We start from the raw sequence: 15,172 nt of genomic DNA, 5'->3' as shown, positions 1-15,172 counted from the left end.
TCTTCTTGAGTAGCTCAATATTTTCCTATATCATACTCTATGGGCCATAAAAGCCTGATATATCAAATATGATACAAAACTTAAAACAAATATGCAAACTTTTGTTTTGTTTTTCATTTTTTTTATATTTTATTTATTTATTTATTTTGAAGATTCAGTGAACTGTTCCATTTCAGAGTATCTGTAAGAGTTAAATCATTAACAGCGCATAAACACTCATCAAATACAATAACAATAACACAACACAAGAGTTACTCAAAAAGGGTAACGTAAAGTAAACATGGCATCTAAATCAACAACAACAGTGTAAATAAAAGCGGAAAGTAGTCAAACAATCAAGCCATATTAATTATTCATGCTCCAGTGCATGCAGGGACGAAGGTAAAGGAGACCAAATCAAAAAACCCTTTTTTGAAGGGCTCTTTGAGTTAACACATTTAAACTTACATCCTCATATTTTGTTTTCTCTGGGTTTTTTTTTTTTTTTTTTTTGGATATGCCATTAAGGTAGCTCTTTCAGGTAACAACTGCACATGCTGACTTTTGTTTCCTGGATATTCTTTTTTCTATTCTATTCTTTTCTATTCCCTTGTCATCCTAGCATTTGCAGAAAGAGCTTCAAAAATCATTACACTGTCACTCCTATGCTGTGGATCAGCCTTTTAATATACGAGCATGACTGAGGTTAAAGCAGATAAATTAGGCAGTGACCACAGACCTTACAGTTGTTTTGGGCCAGGAAAACACATCTGCTTTGAGTGAGCATTTGCATTGGATCTCAAAGGGTTACAGCACTGTAACCACACATTTACATATCATATGAGGGTATTACAGCTTGTATGCAAAGTATGTGACTGTCTGACAACAGTTCTACAGTTCAGCAAGGACATGTGCGAGGCGATAAGACAAAATAAAAATAACGTGTTTGTCAAAACTTTGGAACCGGACATAATCTGTTATTTAGAGAGTTGACCTTTCGTCCCCTTGGAATTGTAAGGTTCTATCTGCGTTCTGAGTAGTTTTGGGATATTGAGCTTTAAAGTTTTTGTGTTCCACAGACTTCTGTTGATGGAACCTTTTTGTTTTTTCAATAAAAAATCCCAGAATGTACACAACTTAAAATAAAACATCACATAATGTAAATAAATTGTCACAGAATAAGAATATGTGAATAACTCAGTTTTGACAAAAATGTCAGATAGAACCTTAATAATTCCAAGGGGACGCTTTACATTTTTGGCAGCTTCTGTCAATATAGCCATCATATGCCACAAAATGCCCCATTTTTTTAATTTAATTTTAATTTATTTTTATTATTTTTATTTTTATTTTGTCTATCATAAATCAAATATATTAATAAATTTACTATATTTGGCAATGTTAAGCAGAAATCTGGTAACACTTTACAATAAGCTTTCATTTGTTGTTATAAGTTAACATGAACTAACAATGAACGGTACTTCTACAGCATTTTTTACATTTTTTAAAACCAGTTTTAAAATCTTACACCAATACACTAACTTGAACACTAACATGAACACAAAGAATACAGTTGTATTTTTATTAACTAATATTGTCAAATATTAAGAAATGTTTCACAAATATTGTAAATTGACAACACTAACAAAAAAAGACCTTGTTTAAAAGTTTTAACTATATATATATATATATATATATATATATATATATATATATATATATATATATATATATATATATAACAAATTTAGTTTTATTTAAAAAAATATATATATATATATATATATATATATATATATATATATATATATATAATAATGTTGCTACACATGCTGAGAAGTTAAACTCTAGTGATAATAGCTCTGTGGACATTAACAGTTATTCGATAAATATTTAAACATTACTGTAATACAGACACAGATAGTCATTGTCATTCTGAAAATTGCAATAATTCCTGTCACGGTTTAATGTGACGTCACGGTAAAGCCCTACCAAAATTAGCCAATAACCATTAATACGTTTTTCACAAATACCTGAACACTGCCCTCTAGTGCCCTATAGATATGAATGTGCGTTAATTAGCAGACGTATAGAGTGCACGGGAGAATACCACTTCATCAAAAAGTATTTTGCACAATTTAGAAACAGAGAAAGGAAAATGTTTGCTTATATTCGTATTTAGATGTATGCGTTTTATATTCATTTTCTCCAATGCAACTTAGTAAATTCAAGCTGTCCGTTTTTACTAGTAGCCTTTGCCTGTACCCTGAAAGGACCCCACGAAGCCCACAGGTAACTACAGTTATAGTGTCTCAACCCACTCTGACAGCCGTGTCATGAGACATCATCACACTACAGGCTTACAGACCCATGAACACTAGAGGACAGTACAAACTAAAACTTCATTCTGATAAAAACATTACTACTCAGATAACTCGGAAATAGAACTCTCTTTTATAACACACACACACACACACACAGAGAGAGAGAGAGAGAGGGAGATGTGAAATGTACTCCCATAATGCAGGGCAGCAATAACAACCGTTGAACTTTTTATTGATTTACTGTGTGATATGTCCATTATCTATAGATAGCTACCTCCACAGCTGCTTGTAAATATAATATTATTTTAAATGTCAGGAAAGGAGCATGTTTGTCGTATGAAGTGAAGTGCTCGATTCTGATTGGTTAGTTTGATGCATTTAGTGGTCTGATATTCTATTCCATTTTCTATTGTCATTTTTCCTCCCTCATGGTTGTCCGGGGTTGATTCTGATTGGTCAGTTGGAGTATTCACTGATCTGATCTATTCTGTTCAATTCTATTCTAAATTACACACAAACACATAGTTACCTATGCATATATGAGAGTGTGTGAAATGCTTTATTCTGATTGCTTAATTGCATATAAAATTTTATTTCTATTTCTATCTATTTTTTAATTATTCTGTTCAAATATTATAACATAATGCTCAAAAGTAAATTAAACGCAACATTTAATAAATAGTCTATTAGGTAATGATAGAATCCATTGCATTTGCATTTATTAGTGTTATATTTAGTGTTGAAAGAACTCATTTTTTATATATATTTTTATTTTTTTCGAGTCTCCCAGGTCTTTTCGAAGTCGATTAGATACTTCAAAGTCGCTCTTGAGTCTTGTGTTAAAGCTCAGTCAGCTCTCTTCTGATAGCGACTTTGGCCTTGGCTGCTGAATGCCCGCTCCCCGCCCCGCAGCGCGTTATCGCGCTCAGATAACTCCGTCTTAACAAGGGTCTCCGGGTGTGATAGGCAGCAGTCCAGACCTAAACCTCCTCCTCTGCAACCTTCGGTCGCTGGAACTTACATAAGTCCCAGGACGTCCTCGTGCTCGCACCTGACGCGCCTCCGCTCGGTGTTGGTTCAGGCTGCTGCTCGCCATCATGACCTGCTGTGATCTGAAATGCGGGCTCATCACAGGGACCGTGCTGGGCGCCTTGATCGCCGTGCTGGGCGGGATTCTCATCCCTGTGGGCAACGACTTCATTGAAAACACCGTGCACAAGGTAAGTCAAGTCGACGTGTTTTCATATCAATATTCGGCGCACATGCATGTGCAGATCCCCCAGAAACCTATGTACATGATGAAGTTTTAAATATTATGTATAATTTAGAAACTAAATTATTCTACACTGTTAATTATTTGACTGTAAATTTACAATAAATTGCAGGTTAATAATTGCATGACTTTCACAGTAAGTTACTGTAACATTTTTACAGTAAATTATTGTGAAATGACAGCTGTATACTGTGACTTCACAGTAATTATGACATCGCATTACTGTGATTTAGCGGTAAGCTGCTGTAGAATTAATGTATTTAACTGTGAAATTAGTTAGTGTCTATCTATTACTGTAATTTAGCAGCAAGCAGCTGTAGAATTCATGTATTTAACTGTGAAATTAGTTAGTGTCTATCTATTACTGTAATTTAGCAGCAAGCAGCTGTAGAATTCATGTATTTAACTGTGAAATTAGTTAGTGTCTATCTATTACTGTAATTTAGCAGTAAGCAGCTGTAGAATTACTGTACATAACTGTGAATGTCTATCTATTACTGTGATTTAGCATAAATGATGGACCAAACAAAACTGATAAAAACAGTGACATAAAATACAATTTAATTACATGAATAAAACACTGGGCAACAGGGATTGACACTGGGTAACAGGAATGTGTGTCAAAAGAGAAAGAAGGAGACAGAGAAGAGAGAGTGAGGGAGAGAGATGTAAGAAAAGACAAAAAGGTGGGAATAGAGAGGGTCGCAGGTGTCTCGCTCCTTCCCTCGCAGCTGGCACCTGCATAGTGTGGGTTCTATCCACTATATACAAAAGATAAGAAGGACAAAAAGTTTAAGTTACTCTGTGGTGGACTGACTCCCTGTAAGTATGGTGCTCGCATTGTAACACTAATCCTAAAATGTCTACAATTTAAGTAATTTCAACTATTAAAAAAAAATTATGTGAATAGTACTCTCAATTAATATTAAATCAACAAACCAGGACTCTAATCACTCCTGTTACTTTTACCCAGTCCTATTATTTTTAACGTGAGTAACAGGACTGAAAGTAACATGATTGAGGTTAAAAGGTTAGTTCACCCAAAAATGAAAATTCTGTCAGTAATTACAAAGCACAAATTAAGATATTTTTGATGAAATCTGAGAGCTGAATCACTCCTCCATCGGCTTCTAAGGGTTTGAAACTTGCTGGCCCAGAAAAATGTATTAAAGACATCTTTAATATAGTCCAAGTGACTCCAGTAGCACAATCTTAAGTTTATAAAGCAACGAGAATACTTTGTGCGTAGAAAAAAAACAAAAAACAACTTTATTCCACAATTCATTTCCTTCTATGTGGGCCTTGAGTTTTTTCATGTAGTATAACAGCGTACACAATATGTAAATAGGAAAATGTTGGCGTTATTATTTCACTTATTGGGAGCAGTATGCTAGCTGGAGCCGTTTACCTCCAGTCTTTGTGCTAAGCTAGGCTAGCGGTGGGTGCCTCAGACAGACTTACGGCAAGCACGGAGATGAGAAGGGTATGTATAGACTTATCTAACTCTGGGGGATACAGGGAATAAGATAAAGTCACAAAAAGTCAGCGTGTTCCTTTAACACAGATACTGTGTTTCATTAGTCCGTTCTTAAATTGGAACACAGCTTACATTAGATTGACATCCATTCGAAGTCAATGAGCTTCCTGATAAGGGTGCAGACTTGCTGGTTCATGTGACCTCTCTGCCTCTTAGATTTTGTGCCCGTCTCTGGGTTGATGCCCAAGAAGCACCTACAGACAAAAAGTCAGAAGGAACCTGTTAGTTTAATTCAAGTGTGATGAAAAAGGTGTCAGTTCCCAGTCACCACCTTCAGTGGGTCACTGCTTTTGCAGTACAGAGTCAAACTAAAGTTAGCTCAGTTTAAACAAAGGTGTAATTCAGGTGTAAGTACTGTAATTCAGAAAAAAAGAATGCATGGAACTGAACTGAAAAACATTTCCATCACAAACACAGTCAAGAATAGACCTTCACCAAAGTAGAGGTGTGTGATTTACCTAGGCAAAGCATTCGCACACAACAATTTACATAATTTACATGTTCCGTTTGCAGAGGATGGAGTAAGAGCCTGTTGCCTGTCCATCTCCCTATGGCTGTTTCTACTTGTACTCTTCCTCCTAGAATTATTACCCGTTCACAGATGATGTGATAAACATTTCATTTCTTATATCTTTTTCACAATAAAGCACCCAGTTTTCTAGTTGTTTCTGACTTTTTTTAAGCTTTGTCTCTGGTCTAATCTGGTCCGGTCTCCAGCACAGACACACAGATTAAGGCCCCGTCCACACTACTGCGTTTTCGTTTAGAAACGGAGAATTAAAACGAATACGATCTCCGTCCACACTTTAAAATGAACAGTGTGTAGTGTAGCTAGAAAGCTACATCACCACCCTGTAGGCTACTGGAAACTAAACTATACGGTTTGTATTTAAGTTGTATATACAAACACCATTACCAGATGATGATTAAAAGACAATAATTACAAACGTATATCCTACAGATACGAATCACTGCAATTACTTTGGACTGTCTAGTTATAACCAACATTAATGTACTGGCAAAACACAGATAAGTGCACATTGGTCTAACAGCGGGAAAACTGCCACGCAAAACATTTATTTTGGCAGTGGAAAATTCCAGAGACAAGATAATTAAAAAAAATACATGGACATGCGCACTTCATTTTTCTGTTGACGAGAAAGACAACGGTTGCTCCGTTTCACACACACAGAAGGGAAGAAAATTATAAAGTTACTAATTTGAGATGAATTTAATCCACCTTTGCCCAAATCCACAAACACCATAATTTATCTAGTTGATAATAACTGTCATAATACCCACATTAAGGCCACATCTTACCGTATAACTTTATTTATCGTCGGTCAATGTAGAAAATGCTGTGGTAAAAGAGAGAACGCTGTTAGAGTAACTAAGATAAGCTTTAAGTAAAGCTAAAGTTAAATGTTCGACGGTGTATCTAATCAGACATCTCAACACGGTTAAGTTAACTTAATACGGTATAATTAACACTACAACCAACGTCTTTTCATTCAAATTTGCACGCTTAAATGTCGATGCAAGTCTGCTCCAGCTAAGTTACAAAAACATGACAACAGAACCTACAACTAACGCTAATTTGGTTCATACTTTTAAATTACATGCACTATCATATAAAAAACATCAAATTGATAAAGTTTGACATTTAAACTCTTACCGCTGTCTGAATCCACCGAATGAGACCACGTAGATCAGAGAGCTCTGATGACGCTGCCGCAGTTGCCACTCAAAAAAGATGGCATTTACAGTAGTTTCTTGTAAAAGCCCCGCGCCTGCATTATTTTCACAGTAAAAGTCTAAATACGGTATTATATTGTGAATTATCACAGTTAAAGCCTGTGAAGTGGTAATAATGTAATTAACTGTGAAATATTACAGTTATATCTTGTGAAAAATTTTACAGTGTAGGATACAATGTACTATCAATGATGTAGGAGATTAAATAAAAAGGGGTTTATGGGTCAAGGGTTTTTTTCATAAATGTGTGGTTGGAGCCAGTCTTATTGATTGATTTGAATTTCACATCTGCTCTTTAATCAACTTTTTATTTATTATGTTTAAATTACGCTGAAAAGCCATTAAATAGCTTTTATTTTTAATAAAATATGTGTATCTTAGATAGTATTTTATATTTAATGCATTTAAACAGCAGGTTCTTGACTTACATCATGGTGTCAAGGTCTATGACTGTGTGCATTAAATGAGATATATTTCTATATTTAGGCAAAAAAATAAAATTAAATAAAAAATGGAAATGTCCGGTAACATTATTGTAGATACATTATTCACTAGTTCGTGACGAACTGCCCCGGCCTGCCACATTTTAAATTATAGCCTACCCAAGTACACAATGTAATATAAAAGTGTATAGAGTATATGATCCTATGTTTTGTGTCTCTAAAGGAAACGGTGTTGGAAAACGGGACCTTAGCATTTGACACCTGGACGTCGGTAGACATTTCAATATACAGGCAGTTTTGGCTGTTTGACGTGCAGAATGCTGACGATGTTGTAAAACAAGGGGCCAAACCTGTGCTAGTGCAGAAAGGACCATACACATACAGGTAAGACTTGCTATAGAAATAGATTTCCGATCAATACTCGTGTAAACAAACCATTCCTCTGTATCTCTCAAATGTAGAGAAAAATTCACTCTTTATAATTTACTCAAGAGCATCCATATCTCTTGAGCTACCTGAAATAACGCAGAGAGAATTCTGTTATGTTCTAAAATAATATAAATAGCAGTTTACTGAACCGTGTATACTTTTGCATGTTTTATTTATTTATTGATAATTTATTTTATTAATTGAAAATTGGTCTTTTATCTATTTTTGTTTATATATATATATATATATATATATATATATATATATATATATATATATACACACATATATATATATATATATATATATATATATATATATATATATATATATATATATATATATATATATATATATATATATACACACACACATATATATATATATATATATATATATATATATATATATATATATATATATATATATATATATATATATATATATATATATATATATATATATATATATACATACATATATATATACATATATTATATATATAATTTATGTAGAACTATTTGTATTACTTTTATATTACATTAGGGGCATCAGTTGACTTAATTACCAAAGATACAAATACTTAATATAAGTTATTCATAATCTACTTGGCATGACATTTCTGTTATACATTCTTAAAGTATGGCTTTTGTTCAGCTGTATAGTAAAATGACTAGTAAAACACCACCTAACCTTCCTTTTCATGGCAATTTTAAGCCACTAAATGGTCTTAATGTATTTCTTAGTGGTTTAATATACTCCCATGCTCTCTGTTGTCCTCTAGGACGCGTTTTATCCCCAAAAAAGATATCACCTTCTATGATAACTACACTGTGTCCTTTGTGCTGCCGGCGGGTGCCATCTTTGAGCCTAGTATGTCAGTAGGCACAGAGGAGGACACATTCACATCGCTCAATCTAGCTGTAGCGGTATGTATCATGACAACCATCTCTTGCCATCTTTCTCTGTCCTCCTTTTCATCTGTTTTCTTCCCTTGTTCTCCATGCCTTGTTATTGTGATGCATGGCTATCGGTTAAATAAATGTTCAAAGGAAATTGCATGTTCATATATAATAAAATAGAAAATATTTATTTTAAATTGTAATAATATTTCACTATATCACTGTTTTGCTGTATTTTCAAATAAATGCTGCCTTGGTGAGAAAACATGAAAAATCATACCAATCCCAACATGTTGAACGATAGTGTCAGTGTGGGTATAATAAAATAAATACATGAAGTCTTAATTTTTGCTCACGTGCCTAAGACTGCCGACCCCTCATATTGATTACATTGCTTCACATTGGTTGTCAGCTGTGAAGAAAATCAGATAAAGTTTATCATATCATCAATAAAATGTTGATATCTGCGATTATCTGTCTAGAGTCAGCACAGCACTTATGTTATTATGTAACCAACAATGCTGCACAGTCTTCACCTTTGTAAATGATTATATTCTTAATCACTGGTGATGTTTAGTCATACGTGCTGTAGAAGTAATAAATGCAAAGGAATTTTATTTTCATTAGGCAGGTGAATTTATGACAGGTTATGGTTTCATACTTGTGCTTGATCAACTTGAACTTTATTTTCTTCTCTTCCAGGGTGTTTACAGTTTAATGCCTCATTTTTTAGCAAACATTCTCATCCAAAGCTCCAGATCCACACTCTTCCAGAAAACAACGGTTAAGGAATTGTTGTGGGGCTACCACGACCTAATGCTGAACAGCACACTTGGAGTTTTTTATCCAGTAAGGTTGCTTACACTTGATGGCATTCACTTAATAAAACATATTTATAGCTTCATGATTGATAATGCAGACAAACAAACGCAGTTTTTATTACAAATAAGAAGACCTACAATACAACATATGCAAATATATAAGTTTGTGTGTAATAACAAGAATGTAAGGTGTAAGAATATTTAAAGGTATAGTTCACCCAGAAATGAAATTTGTCGAATATTTAATATTCGTCAGGCCTCGAAGATGTAAAGGAGTTTGTTTCTTCATTGGAACGGATTTGGAAAAAATTTAGCATTATATAGTTTGCTCACCAATGGAGTGAATGGGTGCCGTCAGAATGAGAGTCCAAACAGCTGATAAAAACATCACAGTAATCCACAAGTAATTCACACAAATCCAGCCAACCAATTTCACTTGTCTTGTGAAGTGAAAAGCTGCATGTTTGTACTAAACAAATCCATCATTGAGGTGTCTTAACATTAAACTGTTGCTTCTAGCCAAAATATGAGTCCATAATCCATAATAACGCTTCCTCCAGTGAAAAAGTCCATGTCCCGTTGTCCTCTCACATTGAAATCCACTGAAATATTAGAATTCTTCACTTGTAAACAGTGCTTCATCTAAGCATATTTCTCTCCTGATTCAGATAATTAGGCTTTTTTACTGGAAGTAGAATTGTTAATATGGACAGATGACTTTTACATTTTAATGCTGTATTTGGTATGTATTTCTTGCATCACACAACAATAATTGATTGACTGGAGTGGTGTGGATTATTGTGATGTTTATATAAGCTGTTTAGACTCTCATTCTGATGGCACCCATTCACCGCTGTTACTAGTCCATTGTGGAGCAAGAAATGTAATGCTAAATTTCTCCAAATATGTTCAGATGAAGGAACAAACACATTTACATCTTGGGTAGCCTTAGAGTGAGTACACTTGTGAGTACAAGTTTTTGTTTTGAGTGGAATGTAAGTAGAAAGGTACATTTTATTTTTAAAGCACGTTTAAATTAATCTTACACGGATCATAGTTTAATGAAAGCTGGTTATAGATTAGCCTTGAAGCTAATCCATAAAATGTCTCTTTCTTCTGAATGTCTTTAAATAATAATAAAAACATGCTTATGTCTCCAGTTATGTTTCCCCATTTGTTGTTATTTATGCTCTAACATTCAGAGAAAATCTTACCTTTTTTTCTTTTTTCTTTTAGTACAATGGCACATTGGATGGACCGTACACTGTATCCACAGGCAAAGATGACATCAAAAAGGTAGCCACGATTGAACGCTGGCAGGGTGAAACGTGAGTATATGTTCCACTAGCATGAAAAAATGGTGTAAAATGAAACATTTATAGAAATCTTCGGGTTGTAGATGGGTTTGTAGTTCTCTAAAAGAAAAAAACGACCCAGACCTTAAATGTAGATATGGTTCATAGAGAAACAACTGTCACTCATTTTCTTTATGTTTTAAGTAATCAATGAATCAATCACATTCATATCTTCAACACACAATCTCATTAAAAACTTGATGTTGTGCAGATCACTGAGTTACTGGAATGACCCTTATTGCAACAAGATTAACGGAACAGGCAAGTTTACCTCTTATTACATTGATATAGAAATAATTGTGACGTAATTACATTATTGTTGACATGTAAGCAAATATATACTGTAGTATGACTTCTGTCCCAACGCTACTGGCCTGAAACCTTGGCGTATGTGTCCAATAAAAACATAGTGGGCAGGTCTCAATGCTGTAAATTTTCAACTCGTTTAATTATTAATCATCTTTTGATTGTGAGCACTTCTATAAGGACACCATGTGTTCAAAAATTTCTGATATAAAGGTTCAACAAATGTAAACTGTCCCACATTAATCACATTATTCAGTTTTGTTTTCATATGTTAACAGATGGTTCCTCCTTCCACCCGTTCCTGGACAAGAAAAAACCCCTGTTCTTCTTTTCTCCTGATATCTGCAGGTATTTTCAGTTTGCTTACTTTTAGGACAAAATATGAAACAAAGGATCTGCAAACATCTGATATTAGACTTTTTCTCAAAATTCATTATCTCAGAAGGCACTTTTAACTAGCTGCTCTCAAGGTGATTAGTCAAATGCTAATGCTTATCTTTCTTAAAGAAATAAATACCATTTGTTACGGCATTCATACATTTGATTGGACGCATTAATTTCAGAATCCTTTATGAGGACACTGTTTATCTTGAAATGCCACTCATCAGCAATGTTCTCATAATCTATTGATAAAGTCTGTTCCATGAGGGTTCGTGGACATTCATCTCTGCGCATCTGATTAGATTTGATCTGGAATCCTATTTTTTAACTATTAAAAAAGAATGCACACCCGAGGCGGTGATACATGTTACAGAAATAGTGTTCCTGTAGCTCAATTGGTAGAGAATTGTGCTATCAAGCATAGGGTTGGGGGTTTGATTCCCTGGGAACACATGATACGTAAAAACTGATAGCCTGAATGCACTGTAAGTTGTTTTGGATAAAAGTGTCTGCTATAAATGCATAAATTGAATTTAATTTAAATGGTGTGTTTCAAATTGATGCTCTTATTTAGATTCCAGCTATTTTAAAATAGAAAACAGTTATTTTGAATAGTAAGCATTTTTACTGTAACAATTTTGCTTTGCTGAGCATAAGTGATTTAAATAAATAAATCATACAGACCCCAAACTTTTTGAATGGTAGTGTATTATATCAATTATAAAACCATTTATATACTGTTTCATTTAGAAGACTGAGACTACTCAGACACTTTCTTGGGGGTCAAAAGTTGATGAAACATTCCTTGTAACACTTACACTTGTGATAAATATTGTGCTTGTCCTCTAGGTCAATATCTGCTCAGTATAATAGCACTATTGACCTGAAGGGAATCGATGTGTATCGGTACATGCTGCCCCCTGAAGCTCTGGCTTCTCCAGTGGAGAACCCAGATAACCAGTGCTACTGTACAGACCCTGTGCTAACCAAAAACTGCACTACGGCAGGACTTCTTGACCTCACTGCCTGTAGAGGTAAGCACTTTAGGCCTCTTATAATGTTTAAACTGAAGTATACTGAATGCATTGTTCTTTTACATTTGAGTATGTTCTATTCTATATTTTTCAACAGGAGCTCCAGTGTTCCTCTCTCTACCCCACTTTCTCTTTGGCAGCAACGATCTCCTCCAAGGTGTGATCGGACTGAACCCGAACTTCGATGAGCACTCCATATTTCTGGATGTAGAACCGGTGAGGAACCCATCTGAGTTTGCATACATTTTCTTTTATTAAAAGGATGAAGCTTTAAGATAAGATAATGGCTATGCATCTTGTGTCATCTGTAGATTACAGGTTTCACTCTGAGATTTGCAAAAAGACTTCAGCTTAACATGTTGTACGGCCCGTCGGATCATATTGAGTATGTAAACCGACATCACACATTGTCATGGATGCATGTGCAATAGTTCACTTCGCGTAATTCATAAATGCACGTCCTAACATAACTTCTTGTCTGTCTTTCTCACAGAATTTTGAAAAACATCACGGAACACACAATTTTTCCTATTTTGTGGGTGAACGAGGTGAGCGCTAATGAACCATCTATTTCATTAAAGCATATTGGTCCAGTAAAAGAGCTATAATAACCTAAGTATTACTAAGTACTATATATAAAATAAATGTGTTTGTGTGTGCATATGATAAATTATTGTTGAATTAAAGAGTTTATGCTCATATAAAACATTTAGGTTGAATTAATGAATATAAGTCCAATTAAAGAATTCATGCTCATATAAGCTTAGATTTAAATAAAGCATTTAGGTCCAGCTAAAATATGTGGGTCCACTTAATGCATATAGGTCCAAACAAAGCATCTAGGTTGAATGAAAGCATATAGATCAAAATAAAGCATTTAGGTCCCACTATAGCATTTATGTTTGTCTAAAACATTTAGGTTTAATTAAAGCATTTATGTCAAATAAAGCATTCTGCTCCAAATAAAGTATTTGCTGAAAGGTCCAACTAATGCAAATTGGTCAAAATAAACCATTAAGGTCCAGCTAAGGATACGTCTAACAATAGTTTTTTACGTCCAACCAGTGATCTAAGTTAATCAAGTCACTAAAATCATATTTAAATCCTTTTTTTAAATACAGCATATAATATATATGTGTTATGTATAGTGTATGATTATATGCTGTGAGTTGTGATGGGTCCAGCATTTAAATGCAATAAGTCCAGTCTGTTATCTCAGCTTTAAATAGGTACTTTAGACCAATGGGGAGCAACAAAGTATTTTCTGTAATCTTGTATCTGATATATCAGAAGAATTATTATGGTCCATAAACAGCTAATCTATCACATGTCTGACCCCTGCACCATTTGATTGCTTCACCGGAGCAGTATTAGGTGCCGCCTCACTGCTGACTGTAAGGTTTTTGTCTCTTATTTGTGTTAAGACGGCAGCGCTGGACGATGAGACGGCTGAAATGTTCAAGAAAGAGCTGATTGGTCGGATGGAGTTGTTGGAAGGCTTTCAGATCGGACTCATAGTGGTTGGCTTAATCTTATTTGCCAGCTGTTTAATTGCATTGATTGTGGTATCCATGAAACCGAAAAATGCAAACTTGTTTAAATAAATAAAGGGAGGGATGCTTGGTGCTTTGCGTGTTTGATTTTTGATATCGCATTTTGTGGGAATTGTATATTGTAATTGTTATTTGCGCTCAGAGTATCGCAATACTATTTATATAATTTATGCACTCTGCATTTTTGTGGAGCAAAATTTTTTCTTTCTGTAATTTGCTTGATATTGTATTAAGCCATACTTTAAAAGTTATCAGAGCAAATATTCTGCCATATTGTGGTACTTTATTGTGGTTAATTTAAATATGAAATAGTTTTGTATGTCAGAGCAAGTTCAGTAAAACAAAGAACTGTGAAACTTGGCCTCATTGTCATTTTTGGTTTTCTGGTTGTTGTCTTTTTTTTTTTTTCCTTCTTTTTTTTTCTATTCACTTTGCGTAGTTGTTGCTTTCTACACATCTCAAATCACATATCAACTTTTGCCTTCTCATGCGTAAGAACAAGGACCAGACTGAAAAACAGGAACAGAAGAAATTCTGGAACAGATTTCCTTGTTATACCTTGTAAATCCATGTGACAAATCAGAATAGGAGGTTTTGTAGAGCAAGATGCTTGTGTTGAGTGGGAAACTGGTTTGTTAGTAGGCCTGGGAGCGACCCCCTCTCCTGCTTTATTATTTCTAAAATACAACTGGTCATCTCCGACTGCTTTGGTTGGTTTGGATTGGTTCTTTGGTTTGACCCATGGGTTTTAAATCGCTTAAGGCCCAAGTGAACAACATGTAGGTTTATAATCTACCTTGGAATAAAGACTTGGTGGCAAATAATCTTACTGCTAACATAAAAATATACACAATTGTTTTTAAACAATGACATTCCAACAACTCTTCAAATAATATAAGACCATATGATGCAGTTTAAAATGGGTGCACAATATATCAGGACCAAATTGGTATTAATGAATTGGTATTAGAGGTTTTTGTTTGTATTGTACTGTATATCGACTGAAATTACTAAGATTCATTGTGTGTGCTCATTTCATTCATTTATAATGCTGTGGTAATTAAATTTTTATCATTTAAA

The 15,172-nt window shown here is 34.2% G+C and overlaps 1 protein-coding gene and 1 long non-coding RNA gene across 3 annotated transcripts; one reads left to right on the top strand and one right to left on the bottom strand.

Moving 5' to 3' along the window:
• Positions 1-3,256: 3,256 nt before the first annotated feature.
• LOC113048218 (platelet glycoprotein 4-like) lies at positions 3,257-14,448 on the top strand. The gene is made up of 12 exons (XM_026209861.1): positions 3,257-3,523; positions 7,535-7,695; positions 8,525-8,669; positions 9,345-9,491; positions 10,700-10,791; positions 11,030-11,079; positions 11,403-11,472; positions 12,355-12,539; positions 12,637-12,755; positions 12,851-12,924; positions 13,033-13,087; positions 13,964-14,448. Exons 1-12 carry the CDS (start codon positions 3,401-3,403, stop codon positions 14,141-14,143), a joined length of 1,401 nt encoding a protein of 466 aa, XP_026065646.1. The 5' UTR covers positions 3,257-3,400; the 3' UTR covers positions 14,144-14,448.
• LOC113048220 (uncharacterized) lies at positions 3,650-7,017 on the bottom strand. Of its 2 annotated transcripts, none has more exons than XR_003276421.1 (3): positions 5,572-7,017; positions 5,186-5,307; positions 3,650-4,337 (listed from the first exon to the last, which is right to left on the bottom strand). It is a non-coding gene; the product is annotated as an uncharacterized LOC113048220 (long non-coding RNA). The 2 variants fall into 2 exon arrangements; XR_003276420.1 differs by having other exon boundaries at positions 6,789-7,017.
• Positions 14,449-15,172: the final 724 nt, after the last annotated feature.

The sequence above is a fragment of the Carassius auratus genome, chromosome 29 (genome assembly GCF_003368295.1).
Source record: "Carassius auratus strain Wakin chromosome 29, ASM336829v1, whole genome shotgun sequence".
Lineage (NCBI taxonomy): Eukaryota > Metazoa > Chordata > Actinopteri > Cypriniformes > Cyprinidae > Carassius > Carassius auratus.
The sequence above is the reverse complement of the archived record's forward strand: the minus strand, read 5'-3'. Positions and strand labels throughout refer to the sequence as shown.

Bases quoted from the DNA above. Each gene is read 5' to 3' on its own strand.
- LOC113048218 (XM_026209861.1), top strand. From the start codon at position 3,401: ATGACCTGCTGTGATCTGAAATGCGGGCTCATCACAGGGACCGTGCTG. The intron at 8,670-9,344 runs GTATGTATCATG...CTTCTCTTCCAG, and splicing joins CGCTCAATCTAGCTGTAGCG to GGTGTTTACAGTTTAATGCC. The intron at 12,540-12,636 runs GTAAGCACTTTA...ATTTTTCAACAG, and splicing joins TGACCTCACTGCCTGTAGAG to GAGCTCCAGTGTTCCTCTCT.